Source organism: Psittacula echo (assembly GCF_963264785.1).
Source record: "Psittacula echo genome assembly, chromosome: 8".
NCBI classification, from domain to species: domain Eukaryota; kingdom Metazoa; phylum Chordata; class Aves; order Psittaciformes; family Psittacidae; genus Psittacula; species Psittacula echo.
The window spans coordinates 8,121,469-8,140,963 of NC_137744.1; the positions used below are offsets into that span (position 1 = coordinate 8,121,469).

General features: G+C 45.2%; 1 protein-coding gene across 1 annotated transcript; it reads right to left on the reverse strand.

Annotated features, from left to right (window-relative positions):
* Positions 1 to 238: 238 nt before the first annotated feature.
* On the reverse strand, positions 239 to 11,654 carry UPRT (uracil phosphoribosyltransferase homolog; the record flags this gene model as incomplete). Its single annotated transcript, XM_080624888.1, has 7 exons — positions 239 to 647; positions 1,401 to 1,499; positions 2,272 to 2,433; positions 3,167 to 3,229; positions 3,893 to 3,962; positions 5,400 to 5,442; positions 11,383 to 11,654. 7 exons carry the CDS (start codon positions 11,652 to 11,654, stop codon positions 541 to 543), a joined length of 816 nt encoding a protein of 271 aa, XP_080481014.1. The 3' UTR covers positions 239 to 540.
* Between the last annotated feature and the right edge of the window lie 7,841 nt (positions 11,655 to 19,495).

Here is a 19,495-nt window from a genome sequence, read left to right on the forward strand (position 1 = left end):
AGCCCTAAGCCCTGTTGCTCTGCAAATGGAGCTAAGAGCTGAGTTCCAGAGGAGAATTCAGACAGTCCTCTCTTTAGTTCTGGGCCATCATCTAAAGACAAGATTCTGCCTAAGTTTGGTGTGGCTGCTAAGAATGCCACGGAGTTCCCAGCACACCCAATTCTGGAAGTGTTGGGAACAGCCACACCAGCCCACCCAGAGTGATGTAAATGTGAGCACTAGAAATGAAGCACACACCCTGATTGAGTTGTTTTATTTTGCTTGTGCAAGCAGCCACAAGACAGGCTATAGAATAAATAAGTTAAAGCAGAGAGTGTAGCGCTTTATACAACCCCAGTGTTGAGATGGTTGACTTTGTCATGGCAGAGTGCTTTGTTACTGAACCTGACTCTGTGTTCAGGCAGTAAACCAGAACTAACCTAAGTCAAGTATTTCCCCTTTTGGCCAAAAACATTTTAAAACATGCCCTCAACCAATAATAAAATGTAGAAAAAAACCTGTTGTAACATCATAGAGTCACATCCGTGTGTTCTGAGTGGGTCAGTCTGTTCCAAAATACTTCTGTCCAAAGTGTGTTGGTGCAACGGGATGAACTTCTGTCGTTAGAATGGTGATCTCTGGGAATTCCTGTATGATGGATTTGGCACCTTTTGAGAGAGGACAAAGGCAATAATTAATGCGGCACTGTGGCCACAAGTTAAACCGTGATTAGCAGACCTCCTGTACAGGTAGGTCGGGCTCTGTTCCTCCACTTCCACTTCATGTTTCTGCCTTAGCTGAGTGTCTATGAGGAAGAACTTCCTGAAGTTATTGCATTGCTTTTTTGGGGGTTTCTTACTTGGTTTTTTTATTTCATTACCACACTCTTACACTCCCAATACAATCACCACAGTGGTGACAGGAGAATAACTCTGCAGTTCAGTGGCATTTTTGCCTGAATTCTGCCCCAGCCTATGCTTAACACAAGGTCTATTTTCCTATTGCAGACACAGAGGTTTCCCTTTGGATCCCCTTTATACCTTAAGACCTTTAGCATACAGACACAGCTCTGTAGCTTTGTGTGCACGCCAACTCAGTGCCACCCATGGCTGCCAGTCCCGAGGGCAGCAGGACAGGCATTGCTCAGTCAGCCACTGAAGCATTCCATGCCCTGGTAGCACTGCACATTCCTGCTTTAGGGAATACTTTGCCATTAGGTGTAACAGGCTTTTCCCTTCTCACCCCACACGCTTCACTGCTCACTCTTAGTTTTAAACTCGGCCAAAACAAGACGAGCAACAAAGTGCTGCCACTGCCAGCAAAGAAGCAGCTCTGCACTGCTGCCCCAAGCACTCACTGAGGTAACTCCCCATTACATGTACCTGTGCCTGCTCCTGTCCCTCTCACACCCCTCAACTCACCATGAGGTGTGGAGAACAGGCTGAGCAGGATAATGACGCTTGGTTGTACGCCATGTTCTACAAGAACTTTGACAGCCTCAATGACAGTATTGCCAGTACCTGAAAGGGGAAGCAATGATCTGTTTAATATCTCCCCTCTCCCCTTGTTGAAGAACTTGTCCTCAGCCACCCAAGGACATCCATGCTCACATTGGGGTGTGACTGAATGACACCACCATCCTTTCCCCCTGCAGAACTATTGCCTCTGCATGTATTAACTGTAGAAGGCTTTGGTATCCTGAAGAAGGAACTTCATCCCTACTCTGAAACAGCTCTGCTGGGTTTGAGCACTGAAGTCAGTGGATTTGATTAAAGCCCCGAGGCAAGAAAGCTCATCTAAAATAGTAAAATAGCAATTAAGAGCTCCATGTGTAGAACCAGAATTAAATCTTACCCTGGAAAAGTTACTTCATCCTGACAAACTCCTCACTACACTTACCAGATTATGGGGTTTTTTGGTAGTATTAACTGTATTTAATTCTAAAGTAATTTACTTCTAGGATTCTAATACTAATCCAAAAATGTCTCTTAATAGCATGAGAAAAATAAGGTTTGAGTCTTTTCTCATGGCACATATTAAGAAGTTAAATTGATACCAAGTCTTAATGCTGCAGCTGTTCTCACAAACACAGGCATGCCCAGGTGATCCACTCTGCATTTGTGCTGGTGCAGGCTGGCTAACACGTATTCTGGCACAGCCTGACAAATTCCCTGCTATGGCACCTAAACCAAGGGAAAAACCTAATCAAAGCCCCTGAAATCTGACAATTTTCCCTTCAATTCCATGTCCTCCCTGTCCGGATCAGTCGAACTGCATGTAACAGACACTCACTGAGTATTGGGTACATGAGCAGAACCTTTCTCCTGTAGATGTCTGGTGGGAACTTGGCATAGTACACTTTGGCTCTCTGCGTCTCCTCGTCGCTCTGTATCAGGATCTTCCCAATGCGGATGGATCTGCAGCAGTCTCGTAATCCTTGTTCCATTGCCTCTCCTAAGAGGAGCAGCACCAAAAACCAACAACACATTGTTACGTGCTAAGGAAGGGCACAATTGCACGAGGCTGCGACTGAGCAGAGCCTGCAGTGCCGCATTGCTCAAGACGGAGATTCTCCCCCTCCCATTCCAAGTGCCAAAACCACTTGAAGCCCTTTCCTTTTCTCTCTGTCTGGACAGAGACAGACTCTGCTCGGTGTCACTCTGCTCCTGGGTGTCAGTGTTCACACACACCAGCACTGAGCTCCCAAAGGTGAGAGCTGGAAATGTCAGAACAAACGTGGGGTTTGGAGAACGTCTTTGAGCTCTGCCCAGAGACGCCCCGGTGCAAGGTGCAGTGCAGGAAGCTGTGGGGCCACTGGGTTTTACATCCCAGACACAAAGGACTCTGCAGCATTGGGCAGAACAACTCTGAGCATAGTTCATTTGGAGCCCTGTCCCTGAGCAGCAGTGGTTGGAGCACACAGGACACTTGGCCTGGCCTCTCACAGTGAACAGCTGATAGAGAAGAGGCCAGATGAGATCTGTGGCAGCTGTTTTTCTCCTAAGAAGTTAATGACAGACACTGCTTGATGCTCTGGGATCAAGGATGCCTAAGAAGGAGTAACTGCTGGTGGGTTTGGGTAGACCTTTGCTGTAGGGAAGTGCTGTTGCATGGTTTTGAAAGGAAGTTGCTTACAGGCTTCCAAAATATTTAATTTGTGCTCATTAAACACCCAGAAGCTGCCTACCACTTCTCATTATGCTGACTCCACAGTTTCCCTTTTCAAATCTGACTCCTTCATACTTGTGTCCTGTGAGAGGAAAGAGAGAAAGCAGACGTTAATGGCAGTAATTGCTCCCTCTGCCCCATCTCAATGCCCCTCTGCAGGATGCTGTTTTAAATGACTGTAATGCAAACAGAACTGAGCTCCTCTGAGTGCCCAGGGGACAGCAGCAAGCTCCACAGGCAGGATGAAGCAATCTCCATCCTGCAGCCCACACAGACAATGGAACAGAGCCCAAACCGGAACTGGTAAAGAAGTTTTACCTTTAAAGGTCACACTGGAAAGGTGGCACAGGTGTTGCTTTCCAGGGGTGTGGTTTATAACTCAGGTGTTCTGTATTTATTTTAAATTATGCTATGCCAAATTAAGGTAAAAAGAATGTCCCTTAAGAAGCCTGGTAAGTGCTTTTAAAATACCAGGAGGGACCTTAACTCTGTTCTCTACCCTGGATGTTAAACTGTTCCAGCCTCAGGCTCCTCAGGGAAGTGCTCAGGGCACCAAGCCTGGCTGAGTTCAAGGAGTATCAGGATAATGTTCTTACATAGTTCAGTTTTAGGAGCAGGGAGTTGGACTTATGGGACCCTTCCAACTCAAGATATTGTATGATTCTTGTAATGGTCCCATATGGTTTTATATTAGTTAAGGTTCCACTTACAGTGCTACCCAGGGGAGAGGTAATCCCCCACATACCTGTTGGAGTGGTCACGGTGCATTCTGTGTAAGGCAGTTGATTCAGTCCCTCTTCAACCACAAGTCTGATCTATAGAATCAAAGAGATCAGTTACCTTAAAGGGATTTGTTATCAATGGAGATAAGATGCTAAATGTTAGCGGGTGTTCAAGTACTGGGTGAACTCCTAACAGCCTGAAGGGTCTCTTGAATAGTAGTTATGGGCTGAATTTAGAGAGCTTTTTGCGGTGTTTTGCCCACAAACCAAAAGAGGGCATTACGAAACAGAACTAAGGGAAGGGGGTGGTTCACCAGCAGTCACAAAACTGACTTTATTTCTGTCTGGCAGGCACAGGCATCACAGGCAAGTTTTTCTCAACAAAAGAGTGAGGCACCAATGCAGCTTCACCTTGCTGACATAAAACACTAATGAAAAAAAAGGGAAAATGCACCCTGCCCCAGCTCCCATCAGCGAGGCTCTTGGGTCTATCTTCACATCCATGTTTCTGTGAGCTGCAGTGGGGCTGCCAGAACAGCCACAGGAGCTGCAGCAATGTAAATGCACCACGGAGTGCCCAAAGAGTTCAGCAGACCTAGAAATCTCTTTAGCACCTTCTTCTTCTGGAGCCTGCCAGCTCTGGTTACTATGGGATGCTCTGCCAAGCACCTGCACCCTCACATGGTGCGGATCAGAAGGAACAGGAGGGAAGTGGAAAAGCTGCCGAGATAAAAAGCACTGCAGGCACAGTTGGAGGCTGTGGTCATAGCTAAGTCCTGAGCAAGCATGGACCAGGCATGGATTAAGATTGGCTCATCACAGGAAACCTGCCTGTAGCAAATGGTGCTGGTAACTGAACAGTTCTGGACTCGCCTTTGTTAGAGAGAAAAAGGCTTTCATTGTTAGCGATGTGGACCTGCAAACAGCAAACACCCTTGCGAACACAAGGAAGTACAAGTGTGGGTGTGAGTGCTGTGGTTTTCTTTAAGCATGTACCTTAAATAAGAGAAATGTTCCATTCCCAACAGTCTTTGTTCTGACTTACTAAAATGTGTGAGAACTTCAAAGTGCTCTGTCCCTGCTAGTAACTACCATATGGCTAAAAACCAGCTTCCAGAGTGGATGCACCCAGAGCTACTAATCTAATACACCACAAGCACCAGGAAGCACTTCTGCATGCAATTGTTAACATCTACGCTGTAAGAAATTGTATAGCTCTGTTCATAAGATCAAAAGTACAATTTCAAAGTAAAATTGAATTATATCCAGCCTCTGTGCATCTGTTTTTAAAGAGTACTCTCATTACTACTGCTGTCTGACCTGATGTAGTTGTGTTTGATAACAACATGGTTTCTGGAAGCCTTTGAGATGAACAGAGAACAGCAGTCCCTGTACAGAAGGTTGTTGTCAAAGAGCAATTTCCTCTGTGTAGAAAAGTTGGGACCGTGCCATCATTATTCCATCCTGAAAGACCCATTTTATGGAAGAGTTACAAAGTATGACACCATGAAGAGGGAATTCTTCACCTACCAGACGATCAGCAGAAAATACGAAGTCTCCTCTACTGGATTTCCTGGAAAAGGTAATAATTTATATTTATTTATATTTAACAGTTTTAAGAACACTGCTTAAATATAACATTAATTCAAGGACAGTATATTCAAAAGGCAGTTCAGAGAAAAGTCTCCTACTGTATACAAGATTTCTCCCACAGAGATTCCACTTCATAGGTTTCCTATTTGGTGGTGAAGACTGAGATGCAGTGAGCTAACACAGGAGTTTGCCTCTCAGTACTGCCAACATTGCTACCCTGCACCAGCAGCAATTAAAGCATGAAAATACAAGGATGATAATGTGTATGCTTCCCATTGTATTAGCATTGCAACTCAGTTCCAACACACCTCTCAAGATCAGGTGTGCACCAGTCTGGTACATTCCCTACAGCTCTGAGCCACAGAGCTTTGCTCCAGCTGCTCTTGTGGGTCAGTCAGCACCCACAGGACAGTAACAGTGCAGATCCCTGAGACTTGTGAGTTATCACAAGCGATAAGCAGGATACATATCCTATCTTATCTGGAACTCCTTCATTGTGTGATTAGATTAGTGAACTTGAGACCAAAACAAGCAGGGATTAATGAGTATTCCCATGAAAACACCTCCCTGCTGGTTTATTAGCTTGGGTGCAACCTTTGCTGTTGTGACAGTGCAGCTTTTGAACCCTTCAGAGGACAGAATAAGCTCACTTCCTCCTGTTAACATGGTGAAGGCCTGAATGTTAAAAGCAGTTGTTAACACCTCACTTCCCATGTCAAGACCGACTCTCGCTACACAAGAGCAGGACAAATTTCCAAGTAAGGAGCCAACACTCACAGCATGCTGGCCTTAAAAACACAAAGCACCGATACCATAAGCAAATACTTGTACATAACATTTGCTACTAATCACAGCAGGCATACCCCTCTCTTGTTTTGCAACCATGAGACTCTGGATGTCTCCTTAAACACTATCAAAAGAGTTCTGCATTAGATCCCCAGGGTTCTGCAGCATCTTGTGTTTATGCGAGTGAAAATCAAGCTGTTTGCTTATTTATGACTGTGGCAAGACAAACCCAGCATCACCAGGACTGTGGTTTTGACTGCCAAGCGATGTATGTTCAGAGTGAATACTGTAAGTTATTAATACAGATTACTAGGCTTTAAATTAACTCCTCTGTCCAGAGAGACACAGATGTTTTTATGCACAGTTCACTGAACTGTGAACTTGTTCAGTTACGGTTGTTTTTTGCACTGAGGAGGACAATAGGAAACAACAGTACACAAAAATGACAGGCAAATAACAGCAATACTGAAAATGACAGACCTCTTGTACACTGCCAGCTGGGACCAGATTTCAAACCCCACAGCATGAGAGAATTATTAGGGGCCAGAAAAAAAGGCTTATGTGAAAACACTGCAACTGTTCAACACCAGGTACGAGGACAGAAAATAACAATGGCAGGCTAGAAACTTCTTCAGTTTCTTCATCAAGCAACAAGACAACATCTAAAAAATCCAAGGCATTAAAACCTACGTAGCACACAATATAAATGAGTTTCATTTTGTTTCTGAAAGTACAGAAGCCTGGCTAATGTCATGCGTCTGTCTTAAGAGGTGAAAAGGAATGGTTTTGTAATACAAGCCAACTACAGGGTTTATTCCAGCTTTACCACTTGGTACTAGTCACAATCACTAACACAGCTGTAGGCTCTGTGGGTTTGTGGTCTGATGTACCTCAGCAGTTCCTGTTTCTCCAGTTACCTTACAGAGGAACTTCGAGGGATGCCCAGGGCACTGTGAAGGCAAGACTGAAAAAAAGCTGCTTCCCTAAATAGAATTTGTCAATGGTTTTTCTAAGAAAACTTAAGACATTGGGCAAACTGCTGCCATTCAGGGTTGATGATGTAGTGACGAAGCAGGATCAGGTTCTACCTGCAGCACCTCAGTATTTAATGTACTTCAGTATTTCACTTTTTGCAGTGCTTGGGCTGGGGGTGGTATGTGCAAGGGATTCTACCCTTCCTGCCTGCAGCAGTCATCTTTACTCATCACAGGCAAGTTACACACACTCCTGAATCATCCTACTCTTTATAGCAGTCAGGACTGTGTGTCCTACTGCTTTACTGCCTTCGTGTCTATATTGTTCACTCAGTTCCCCAGGGAGTAAGAAGCCTTTGCAGAACACAACAGAATGATCTCAGGTAACAATAACCTTTAAATGCCTACATTTGAATCGTGTCTATTGCAAAATCAGGAGTTAAAATGACACCACAAATCTGAGCTAAAGAATTTGCCTCTATAGAAACCAGAGCTCTTACGTTGCAAATTGCTGCATTACTACTGCTCCCAGGCCCCTGGTTGTGCCCTGTGCAGGCCAGAAATTGCTTTGAGATCATACGCTCCTCAGAAAGAAGCTGTAACTTTGTCCCCAGATGTTCAATACTTAAATCCCATTAGATGACTCAAAATTCACTCCCAACAGAGTGCAAACAGCATCTGCCCACCCATTCAGCATTTGCTAGACAGAGATGTGAACAAGCCTGAGTGAAAGTGAGCAAACCCACATACACTCGAGGTGATCCATCCATCTATCTCCTCATTCTGACACACAGTTCTTGTTAACTTCAATGAAGCAGAGAAATACATGGTCATTTTAGTCTATCAGATAGCCATTACTGACTCAGGCAGCTGTCTGAACCCACCACAGGACGTGGTGACCAGCCACATTTTTAACCTGGAGAGTGTTCCCAACTGGAAGGCCAGGATTTCTTTCTCTGAATCCTCTCGGGATCAAGGGAAGAGCTTTCCACTTTTCTGAGCGGCTCACATGACAGAGTCCCTGAGGTCTTCCGTATCCTGGGCTGCATCAAAAGGAGCGTGACCAGCAGGTCGAAGGAGGTGATCCTGCCCCTCTGCTCTCGTGAGACCTCACTTGCAGTATTGTGTGCAGTTCTGGTGTCCTCAACATAAAAAGGACATGGAACTGTTGGAACAAGTCCAGAGGAGGCCACGAGGATGATCAGGGGACTGGAGCACCTCCTGTATGAAGACAGGCTGAGAAAGTTGGGGCTGTTCAGCCTGGAGAAGAGAAGGCTGCGTGGAGACCTCATAGCAGCCTTCCAGTATCTGAAGGGGGCCTACAAGGATGCTGGGGAGGGACTCTTCATTAGGGACTGTAGTGACAGGACAAGGGGTAACGGGTTCAAACTGAAACAGGGGAAGTTTAGATTGGATATAAGGAAGAAGTTCTTTACTGAGAGGGCGGTGAGGCACTGGAATGGGTTGCCCAGAGAAGCTGTGAATGCTCCATCCCTGGCAGTGTTCAAGGCCAGGCTGGACAGAGCCTTGGGTGACGTGGTTTAGTGTGGGGTGTCCCTGCCCATGGCAGGGGGGCTGGAACTGGATGATCTTAAGGTCCTTTCCAACCCTAACTATTCTATGATTCTGCATCTGCCTGACCATCCTTAGCTCCACATAAGCACGCCTGATTCTAACTTGCATCGCAGTGGGAGTATCCAGCCCTTCCTTACTTCTCAGTAATAGTCCTAAATTGATTGGCTTTTCCCCACTTCTGCTTCTCTCCCCTCACAGTAGCCTGCCTTTCAGTATCTGCCCTTTTCAGGTGATTTCTGCACTTGCAGCACCTATCTTCTGTAGCAAACCCCCCCTTGAATTAAGGCAGCCCTGGTGTCACCTGCTCTTGATTTTAACTCCTTGCAGCTGAGCACTTTATAGCATCTTTCTGAATGACCAGCACTGGAATAGCACACTCTGAGGTCTCTTATTTATTGAGGTGCAGCTGATGTTCTGGGACAGAACATGGAAATAATGCTTCTCTACTGTCCTTACATACAAAGCCTACACGTGCCCTTCTGAGCAGTTCCCAGTTTTCCTCCCTGGTTTGGAAGGGAGCTGGAAAGTGACAGTGCCATCTCCACTGCTCAGCACACTTTGCTATCACTGCAGCTGCTATGAGTAATTCATTATTTACAAGACTTATTCTGTACTTGCCCTTGCCAAAGTCTTGTGCAGTGAAGCTGATGTAACTCAGAAGTATCTTTGAAGTTAAAATATCAGCTGATGACTTCATTATAACAAGAAACTGATTAAACCTATGTGCAAGAGTTCAAAACCTACTTACAACAGAACAATAATTACAAACCCTAGCTGGGTACAGTAATTACATTGCTAGTAGTTGCCTAGATATTAAAACTATATGCTATTTCCTTTTCACTAACCTCAAAACCTTTTACAGGCCATCAGCAAGCAGAATTTGGAGTTCCTCCCTCTCCTTCTCTCTGCTTAGCCCACTTCTAAGGAAGGTGCCAGGCAGGCCTTGAATGCTTATGTCAGCTAATAAAATTAATGTAGGTATTGCCTTTGAGACACTGCCTTTGCATAAAGCTGTATTAGAGACAGTACCGAGAAAATTAAGCCCTCTAGAACCCAGAAATACCAACAGAGACTAGGCAGATGGACAGAAGTGAAACAAAGCGAAGAACCATGTCAGTGCTATGCGTTAGTTATTGCAGATGTTAGAAAGCCAATGTGCTGCAGGAAGAGAAGGGTTTATTCAGAACCCGGTCACCCTATCAGTAAACTTGATTTCACACCTCTGTGTCTGCTGGTGGTTCTTGCATCACAGTAGGCAAATTTCACTTTTAATAGATGGCCACTACTTAAGCTTGTCATACGCTGCCTGCTAAATTCAGCACTTTATAATATCACCTTACAGGTGCTGAACACTCAAAAGCTACAGATGTGACCAGTGGGAGGGAAGCCTTCAACACTTACATGCTATGTAAGGAGTTATAAAACAGTCTTCAGTACCTCACACTGGGTATTCAGCACTGGTGCACAGATTTCTGCATTCCAGTTTAAGATGTGTAAAACTGGAAAAAGAGCTTCATGTCTGCATGGTGACAGTGATGGCAAATAACACCTTCAAAAAAGGCAGTCTCCTTTCAGGTGATGTGCCCTAGATAAACTGTTCTTGTCTGCCTCTCTCCTTCACACTGCCTCTCTCTAATTCCTCCCAGCCCACCACGGTCTAATCTTTATGTTATTCCAAACTTACTGTTCCAAAACTGTGGCTTTTTGCCCAAATTGTTCCAGCCCCTGCTCCTCAAAGATTCCAGTTCACTTTCACTTCAGCTAGTCCCACTTTTCTCCAATCCACCTCACTCAGGCTGCCCTCTTGAGCTGTTGTCGGGCCATCCTCATCCCAAAATCCTTAAACCCCCCATATACTCCCCTCAAGTACAGACTACAACGACTTGGCTCTTACATCTTCCTTGACATGGTAGCCCCAATCTTCATAGATTATCTATTATAGTTCCATGATTCGTAGACACCTTCCACTAGAGCAGGTGGTGTGACTGCTCCATCCCCGGCAGTGTTCAAGGCTGTAAGCCCCGTTCAACCTGGCCTTAAACACTGCCAGGGATGGAGCCGTCACAATTCCTTGGCCAGCTTGTTCCTTCAAGGAGCTCACTGAACGTGTGTGCAGGGAGGGGGGCACATGGTTGCCAACATACTCTTAAGGCAGCGCAACAGCAATCTAGTCAGTGGAAGCTTGCACACGCTTTATGCTCCTTTGTAAGGTGATGATGATGCGGAAGCAAGCTCCAGGTATGGAGATACGCGGAAACCTCTCATCAGCGAGCGCAGAAACCTATACGGGGTTCTAAGAGCCGCCGAATTACCGCCTTTGTCTCCGCGGCCCCGAGACGGGGCGGGTGCCGAAGCCCCCGAGCGCTGAGGCGGAGCGGCCGCACGTCACCAGACATGGCTGCACTGGCGCAGGGCCCCGCAGCGCGGCCGCAGCCCGCGGGCTCGGCACCGGGCACCGCGGCCGCCCTGCATCCCCTCAGAAGACTGCGCCGAGCGCGGGCTGGGCGGGACCGCGGCCGCCCCTCAGCCTCCCGCCGCTCCCCCTCAGGACGCGCTTCCCGCCGCCGCGGCCCGCCGGCACTCACTTGTCCCTGATGATGGTCTGCAGCTCCCGCAGCTGGTCGTTCATGGGCAGCAGCTTCAGCTGCGGCCCGAGCAGCGCCGCGCCGCCCTCCCCGGTAGGGATCGCCGCCGCCACGCCGTTGGAGCTGCTACTGCTGCTGCTGTTGTCCGGGCTGGGGCAGCCGCTGTCCTCGCCCGGCTCCGCGAAGCGGATGAGCCGGGTGCCGCCGCTCGCCGTGACCTCGTCGTGCGGGCGCGGGCCGAGCCGCTGGCTCTGGCACGGCATCGCCTCCATGCGCGGGGCGCACCCCCCCCTCCCCGGCACGGCCGCTGCCGCCACGCGCCGCGCCGGCCCCGCTTGCGCCGCCGCGGGGGGGCGGGGCCTCGCGCCGGTAGCGCCCTCGCCCTATTGGCTGCGGGCTACGTCACTCAAGGGGCACGCGGGGCGGGGCGCTCCTGCTGACACCCCCCCGGCGCGGTGATGTCATGGCCCCGCCCGCTTCCCGCTCCTTGCGCCGGTGGCGGGGCGAGAGCACGGGAGGAGAGCTGGAGCAGGGAAAGGGAGGAAAAAGAAAGGGAAGGGAAGGGAAAGGAAAGGTGCGGGGAGATCCAGGTGTGCGGTTGGGAATTCCGGCTGAACGCGAGTGCACCGTGGTCAGGTCTGTGCGCGTGCAGACCCTGCACGGCTCACTCCGCAGCGCTGCCTCTCAGCTCTACGGTCCCCGCTCAGCTTTGCCGCCGCACCCGGCTCTACACAGAGCAGCATGTGCAGCATTGAATACCCTGTGTGAGGGTAACAGTTCCGAACGGCAGGATTTGACACAGGTCTTGCGCTTGTCTAACGGGGATTTACAAATCACTCACCAACATGTATTGTTAAACCTCGCAATTCCGTTCTGAGACTGCCTTACTACAGTCCTGTCTTTGTTACACAGGGAGAGAAGAGTTTCTACATACCTGTACAGTGTGTTGGTGATAGAAGCTCTCACGAACTTCCAGTGAGACCCTAAATTGAAGATGGAAAACGTGCATTTAATCATTCAGTTCATACTTTTCTTTATACAGACTAATCTCTCATCTAATTCAGTTTAAACGTTCTGAAATAATCACCAACTGCACAAGAAATACAAGATATTCCTCTCGTGAAGTACAAAACCGAATGTTTAGTGTTCTGATGGAATACTGAAAATAACGTTCTGTCAATCATCTAACACTGCAGAAACACATCAGTGGATTGTGGGGAGGAGGTGATTAGGTTTGAGGAAGGGAGTAACAGTGCTAAATGCCTGCAGGTGAGTTTACAGGTGACTCCACCCCATGCTGTAAATGTTTAAGAAGGGTGAGTAACTCTTAATGGTGGGAGAAGGGAGGTGTTTGAGGAGTAATGGAAATAGATTAAGTATAGGAAAGTAAAGGTCTGGCAAATCATTCTCACAATAGAATTGGGATGGGATAGTTGGTATTCTCTCATTTAGGACATTTAGAATTTAAGTGGCTAAGAAATGAGAAATTTATCTGCACTGAAGAATCTGGCATCACCTGGGTATGTATATACTCAAAATACCAAATGCTACATGGTATTTGATGGGGAATTTTATAATTAATTTTAATAGACCATTATCATGAACTGAGGAAAAAAAAAACCAGCCTGAAGATTTACGTTTTCCATGTTGATGCATATTGTTTTATTTTTCTACATTTTTAAGGCTAATAAGGTACTTAATACATTTTATATGAATACTTTCCCTGCAAATTTTCCTTTACCTGCTCTTCCTTCTTTAATGACTCTCCAGTGTTGCTGGTTTTATTTCCTCCCCAGGCTTTTTCAGTCTTTTTTTTCCAGCTCAAATCTTCTCTTTCTCCTTTCGATACCAGTTTATTTACATGATACCAGATTATTGGTACCTGTACAAGGCACTGCACAAACTCTAAGGGAGACACGGAAAGAAAAGGTGGCTGTATATATATCATTGTCACAGACATGACAACTCCTTCTCTCAAAGTGACCTGACCTGGAGAAGTAAGCCCATGCTATAGCCACAGAAAGCTAACAGGTGAGGTTTATAAACTTATGCTGTTTCAAGTAGGTTGCCACAAAATAAATATCTGTTTCTCTGCAGATTTAGCTGTAGAAGCAAAGAATCTCCTTGGAGACAGACAGAAATCAATGCATGCTCCAGAGATGGCACTCGGAAAAGTTGACAGAGACAGCTTGGTAGAAGAAATAGAAGCTCTGGAAGTGGAAATGACACCACAGAGATTTGTGAATAGAATCTCAAGAAGTATTTAATCTGGACTTTTCCCACACCACCTCCCAAAGCACTGTCAAATACTATGGTGCCAATACTAAAATATGAAATGCTAAAAGACTGTGGCAAACTAATATTGTACCAATAGAGGGGTGCACTTGGGTGTACTCCAGAGTACAGCCACCAGTCCTTTGAAAGTTGTGTCAGCAGCAAACCAGGGCTTTATTACAAGGTGAGTGCACTGAGCAGTAGCTTAAGCTGTGTCAGGGGTGTTGCAGCACACCCAACAGCAAAATGAAGGTTAAAAATGAAGACACCCCTGACATATGGGGTGTTGGCAAATAAACTATTTTGCTCATGTTTTCTCAACACTTTGAAAACATCATCTGCCTAATGAAAGATAACGGAAATGGGCACTTTGATAGTTTTTTCCTGTAAGAACTCTACATCCAGGTGTAGTGCAGAAGCACAGAAATTCCAGTGTGGAGGTATTACATACCTCATAAAATCAAGGCATTTCAGAGGCAATAAATTGGAATTAATTTATTCTATTTATTTCAAAACAGATGAATGGGGGGAAATGTAGTCAGAATAGTCATAAAAAAATTACATTAGCAGATGGATGTGAACTGTGAAATGTGGGGCAGAATGAAAGAATGAACTGCTATAAACAAGAGGCTTTATAAAAAGCTATAAAACTGGTTTGAATGATTCCTGTAGGTATTTATAGGTATATAGGTATATGTAGGTATATATATTCAGGCCTTTGAAGCTTCAGTTTTTATCACAGAATCCTCAAACCTGAGGTTGATATCATTCCTTATAAACCGATTCTCACCCAGAATATTTCTGATTATGACTGCGTTTAATCCTGATCGAGAAATAGTAGCAAGCCAAGTGCTTATTTATAATCTACCAGAGAAGCAGAGCTAGAAACTTATATGCCTACATGAAACCAGCTTCACTGTGCAAAGAATGCATCCAAGTGGAGGGAGCACTGATAATTAATAGGTATATTAATATATTATCTCATGAATATTGCTAATAGGTCTGTGAATGCTTTCTGTTGAAGCACCAGAAGGACTATTAAGAAATCCCATTTATTGTATGGGCAGAAGATGTTTCCAACTCACTCCATCCAAGGAAAAAAGCATTTCTAAAGATAGGGTTGGGGTACACTAAATCTTTCAAGGTGAATGTTAAAATGAGTTGTGAATCCAAAGATACAAATCCCAGGAAATTCATGGAAGTGAAAGGTCTGAATGAAAAGATGGAGATGGTTTGGCTATGGATGTCCTAACTCTGGATGCCCTTTAATGAAAGCTTAATCCCAGACAAGGTTTTCCCTTCTGGATCTCAGCCACAAAATGACACCACCATCTGTCAGCTGGATAGCTGGAGAAAAACCTCAGAGCTGATAATTTCTTTCTTCATTTTTCCCTTCTCTCCATCTTGAATTAGGAATGATTTCAAAGTAAACACTAAGACAAGTCCCTGGTATGGGCATGATGTGATGGTCCTCAAGACTGTCTTATTGCTCTGTTTTACAGTGCCTGGTATGACTTCCAGTCTATATACAAGCAGCTAAAAAAACATGGGCATATCTCTACTAACTTCACAAACCACTTTTAGAGCTGGTAATATGTGCTGATGTGGACAGGATGTCTTTCTGTGGTTAAATCAGGTGGAAGCTCACTAACCCTCAGCGAGCCCAAGGGATCACCATAAGTTTGTACCTATTGAAACTGCAGAGGGTGTAACTACAACCAAGCTGTTCTAGTACTTGTGTCTAAGAAAGAACTGCACTAATAGCAAGTAGACTTTGTCTACACTATGTACTTGGACCTTCTTACTGTACTAAGAAATTACTTTCAGAGACGAAGGGCAATACCGAAGAAAATGTTAATAAGCTTTTTTTATTGTTGCATTTGTAGCAGAAATGGATTTGTCTTCCCCTCCTTTCATAGCTGTCCCCATCTCTGTGTTATCTTGCTTCCCTTCTCTTCAATATATTTTCTTGTCATCAAGGGACTGAAAGTATTAATTTTAAATATGAAGGAGACAGTTAAAGTCCGATATATGGATGTTCACTACTGGCCATGCAGCTAATCAACAGTTTGAACTCGGAGATAAGAGGCACTACTGAAGAGCTACTGAAGCCCTGTTTACATTCTGCTGAATTTCCTGTGTATATACATTTAAATCCTGCAGCTTCTGCAATATGAGGCATGCCCAGAAGCCCTGGCCTCAGCTGTAGCAACCAGGCAGCATTACAACTGAGCAGCAATGGCTTGGGAAAGTTTAAAGCCAATGGGGATCCTACAAGCAGAAGAAACACTTATTTCCTTCTACAGGAGAAAAGTCATGTGCCAGAGATCCTCATAAGCACGCATATGCAAACAGGATACAAAAAAGTAATTGAAGTTTGTGACTTACTGTCCAGTACTTAATGAAATACTTGGAGACTGTGGCAGCAATATACAAGCAATACAACAAAGAGTAGGCTAAGAAGAGTAGAAAGAATTTGTAGTTAGAAAATCCAATGCAGTTATTCACCCTAGAGAACAAAAACAAAGTTGCAATCAGGATACGTACAGCACACACTTGTAACACAATGAGGACTGCAATTTAGGGCGGTTGGTTATTAAAGCCTCTTATTCACACAACACAATCACGTCAATGAAGAGCTCCCCTTAGTGGTCAGTGTGAAACAGAACTGAAGTCTCCGCTTTCCACTTGCAGACTTCCTGCTGTGCCAGGGAAAAAGCAGAGTTTGTGTTCTGGAACTGCTCTCAAGTTGGTACCACCGGTAAACCTGTCACAGAGGCAGCTTCAGTTACTCACGGCTGTTTCTTGCCTGCAAAGTTAATCAGACCTGGGGGGTTTCTCTGTTACTTCATTCATCTGCAAAACTCAGCAGTCAGACTCCCCACTGCTGGTTTGCTCACACACAGAGCAACCAACCCCACGTCTGATTTCTGCTTCTCCATGCACAGAACAACCCTCCAAAAGAACAAGGGAATGCAGGAAGTAACAGCAGGTGTTTGTCTCAAAACCCGGATTTGAAAGACCCTCTACAATTCCGGATGATCAGGGAGGTTCAGGGGGGACAGGTTTGTGTTGCTTCTGATTTCTGAAATCTTCCTTCTCAAAGAAAAGAAAAGGAGAGGTTTAAGAAATCTAGTGGCAGGGATTCTCCAAAAGTATAGAGCTTAATTCACCCATGCACCGTTCTACACACGCTGTCTCTAAGCATGCACAGGCACCATTTCAGAAAAAAAAAAAAGCCCTTTGGCTTCCACGTTTGCTCAGACTTTACTACATTCCTGTTGGATAATCACGTATGTGCTTTACTTCAGAATTCTTTGGCTTGGAGACAGAAATGAACAGGGCAGAGCCTGTAATATGAACACAGGTTTCTGTTAAGTTTTGGAAGGAGCACAGTCTGCATTTAATCACCAAACAGGGCCCAGAAATCTGCCCACAGAATTGTCCTGCAGTCCTTACCTGGACTCCATTGCAAGTAAAAACAACTGCTGATTTTGTCATTCTATTCCTGTCACTAGATGCAGACAACATAAGTATGTTCCCCCCCACACCACAACAATCTGTCTCAAACCTCACTGCCATTACAAACACACCCACTTCTACCTGCACAGTAACATCTCCCATGAAAAGTGATAACCGAAACTGAAGGTCTCTACTCAGGAGACTCCAATGAGGTGAGGTGAAGGAAGGTTCTCAGGATTTGGCAACTTGTTAAATGCTTAGAGACCAATGACTCTATAACAATGTAAGTTAATAATCCTGGCTGTGCCCACATCTCCCAGAACAGAGATGGATGCATCTTGGTGGTTTTCCTACTCTTTTTCTTCAGGACTGTAGTTCATTAACTACAAGAAACACAGTGTCATTAATGTGCATCAACCACTGACTTTCCCATTACCACTGCTGTTTCCAATCAAAGAATCGTTTACGGAAAACAAGGGCAGAAGGAACAACACGCTTTGGCAGCTTTAAGATTATCTGCCTAAAGCTTTGTAAGTCTTACATTTCTGCATTAAAGTAGCATGAGATACTATCATATTTTTCATTATTATTTGTGGCACTAAATGCTGCAGCACACAGTGCCAGATGGCTAATATTCAGAGTAAAAATAATGCAAGGCCAAGCTTAGAAAGACTTAGTGAGAACGTAACAGCATGTATTCTACAACCAATACAACACTGAGCAAGAATGCAAAGCTCCAGAACAGACCAAGATGAAATAACCAAAATACAGCACAGATCATTTAAGGAGAAAAGAAGTCAAATGAAAAGTCCATTGAAAAAACAAAATTAAAATACACCCCACAACCCCTAAAACCAACGAACCAACCAAAACCTGAATGGCTTGTGTCCAAAATGGGAGAGGTTAAACAGCCTTTTCCAGTGGCTGCCATTCTAGTCAGGATTTTAGATAGTTCTGTAGCCCTGTGGTAGCTAACTGACAGGATATGTTTTAAATAACTTGTAAACCAGCTAGCGGTATGTACAACATGTAACCTGTTTTCCATACCAAGATGTAGGACAAGTCTTGCTTTGGGTAAAGGTGGACAAAACCATGGGGGTTTTTTAAGAAGAAAAATGCCATTTCTGTAACATTTTAAAATAATTTATGCCACTTACTTAATTGGCTACAAATAGAATCCACGCAGCTCTTCAAGCGTGTGTGTGGCTGCTCTGCTCTTAAATGTAACTCTGAGGATTAATAGTTCATATTTTCCTAGCAAACATTAACAAACTCCCTGCCTCCAGATCAGAACTGTGCCTTTAGGCATTTTAGAATGCTAGGGTCTTACTGGAAGTACATGAGAGCTTCTATTGCCGACACACTGTACAGGTATGTGTAACCTCTTCTCTCCCTGTGTAACGAAGGCAGGACTGTAGTAATGCACTCGTCTCAGAACAGTATTGTGAGGCTTAACACTATAAATGGATTTTGTAAATCTCCATTAGAGAGGCATGAGAGCTGTGTTAAATCCCGCCATACCACAGTTCGGGGCTCCTTTATCCACGCAAACGATATTCCACATAGCACATGGCCAAAGAGCTCAGTACAGTGGCAATACTGGATGTGAATCATACAGCTCAGAGCCTGTGTTGCAGGTCAGCTTGATCCAGGATGTGCTGCATCTGCATACATACAGTGTATGTATGAAGGCTATCTCAGGAACACATGTAGAAACATTGCAGACACGTTTAAAATCACTCAAAAGTGCTGGCCAGCCTGTCTGTCGAGGCTGTCCTAGCCAAACTGTCAGAATCACCACATTTTCCCTGGTCAGACTTCCGTGTGGAAAAGGGCATGCAGAAGGAAGTGGATGTATGGAAGCCATAAGCCTAGGATTTCTGTTTATCTTTCTGAGCAACGCCACAGGGCGGCACTGTTCAGACCAGGCTCCAGATGCAATTATGATGGAGAATTAGATTAGTGACAGAGAAATGTCGCCTCCGTCGCTTAAAGTGAATCCTGGTCAGAAGCAAAGTTGCATATCAAAGCACTGGCTGAAGAAAGCCAGCCTCATTAAAAACCAGCTTTAAGCCAATTGTCCTCTTCCTTTCTCTCTGTCTCTCTGTATTTCTTCCCTGCAAATGAGCTTACGGCTCTCCCTCAAGGCAAGAGCACCAGTAGTCAAGCTCTAGTAGCTTTGAAGAAATCTTTATGTGATTAAAAATGCCACACAGTTACAGCTTCCTCCTGGCTCTGCATGCCAATCAGACGGGAGCATACAGGCCATGGTAAATGTTATCCATGGCATATCTTTGTCCTAAATCAGTGTTTAATCAGGAACCACACTATTGCTGCATGATTCTGGCCTCAAAGGACCCATGGCTGAGCTGCGGGC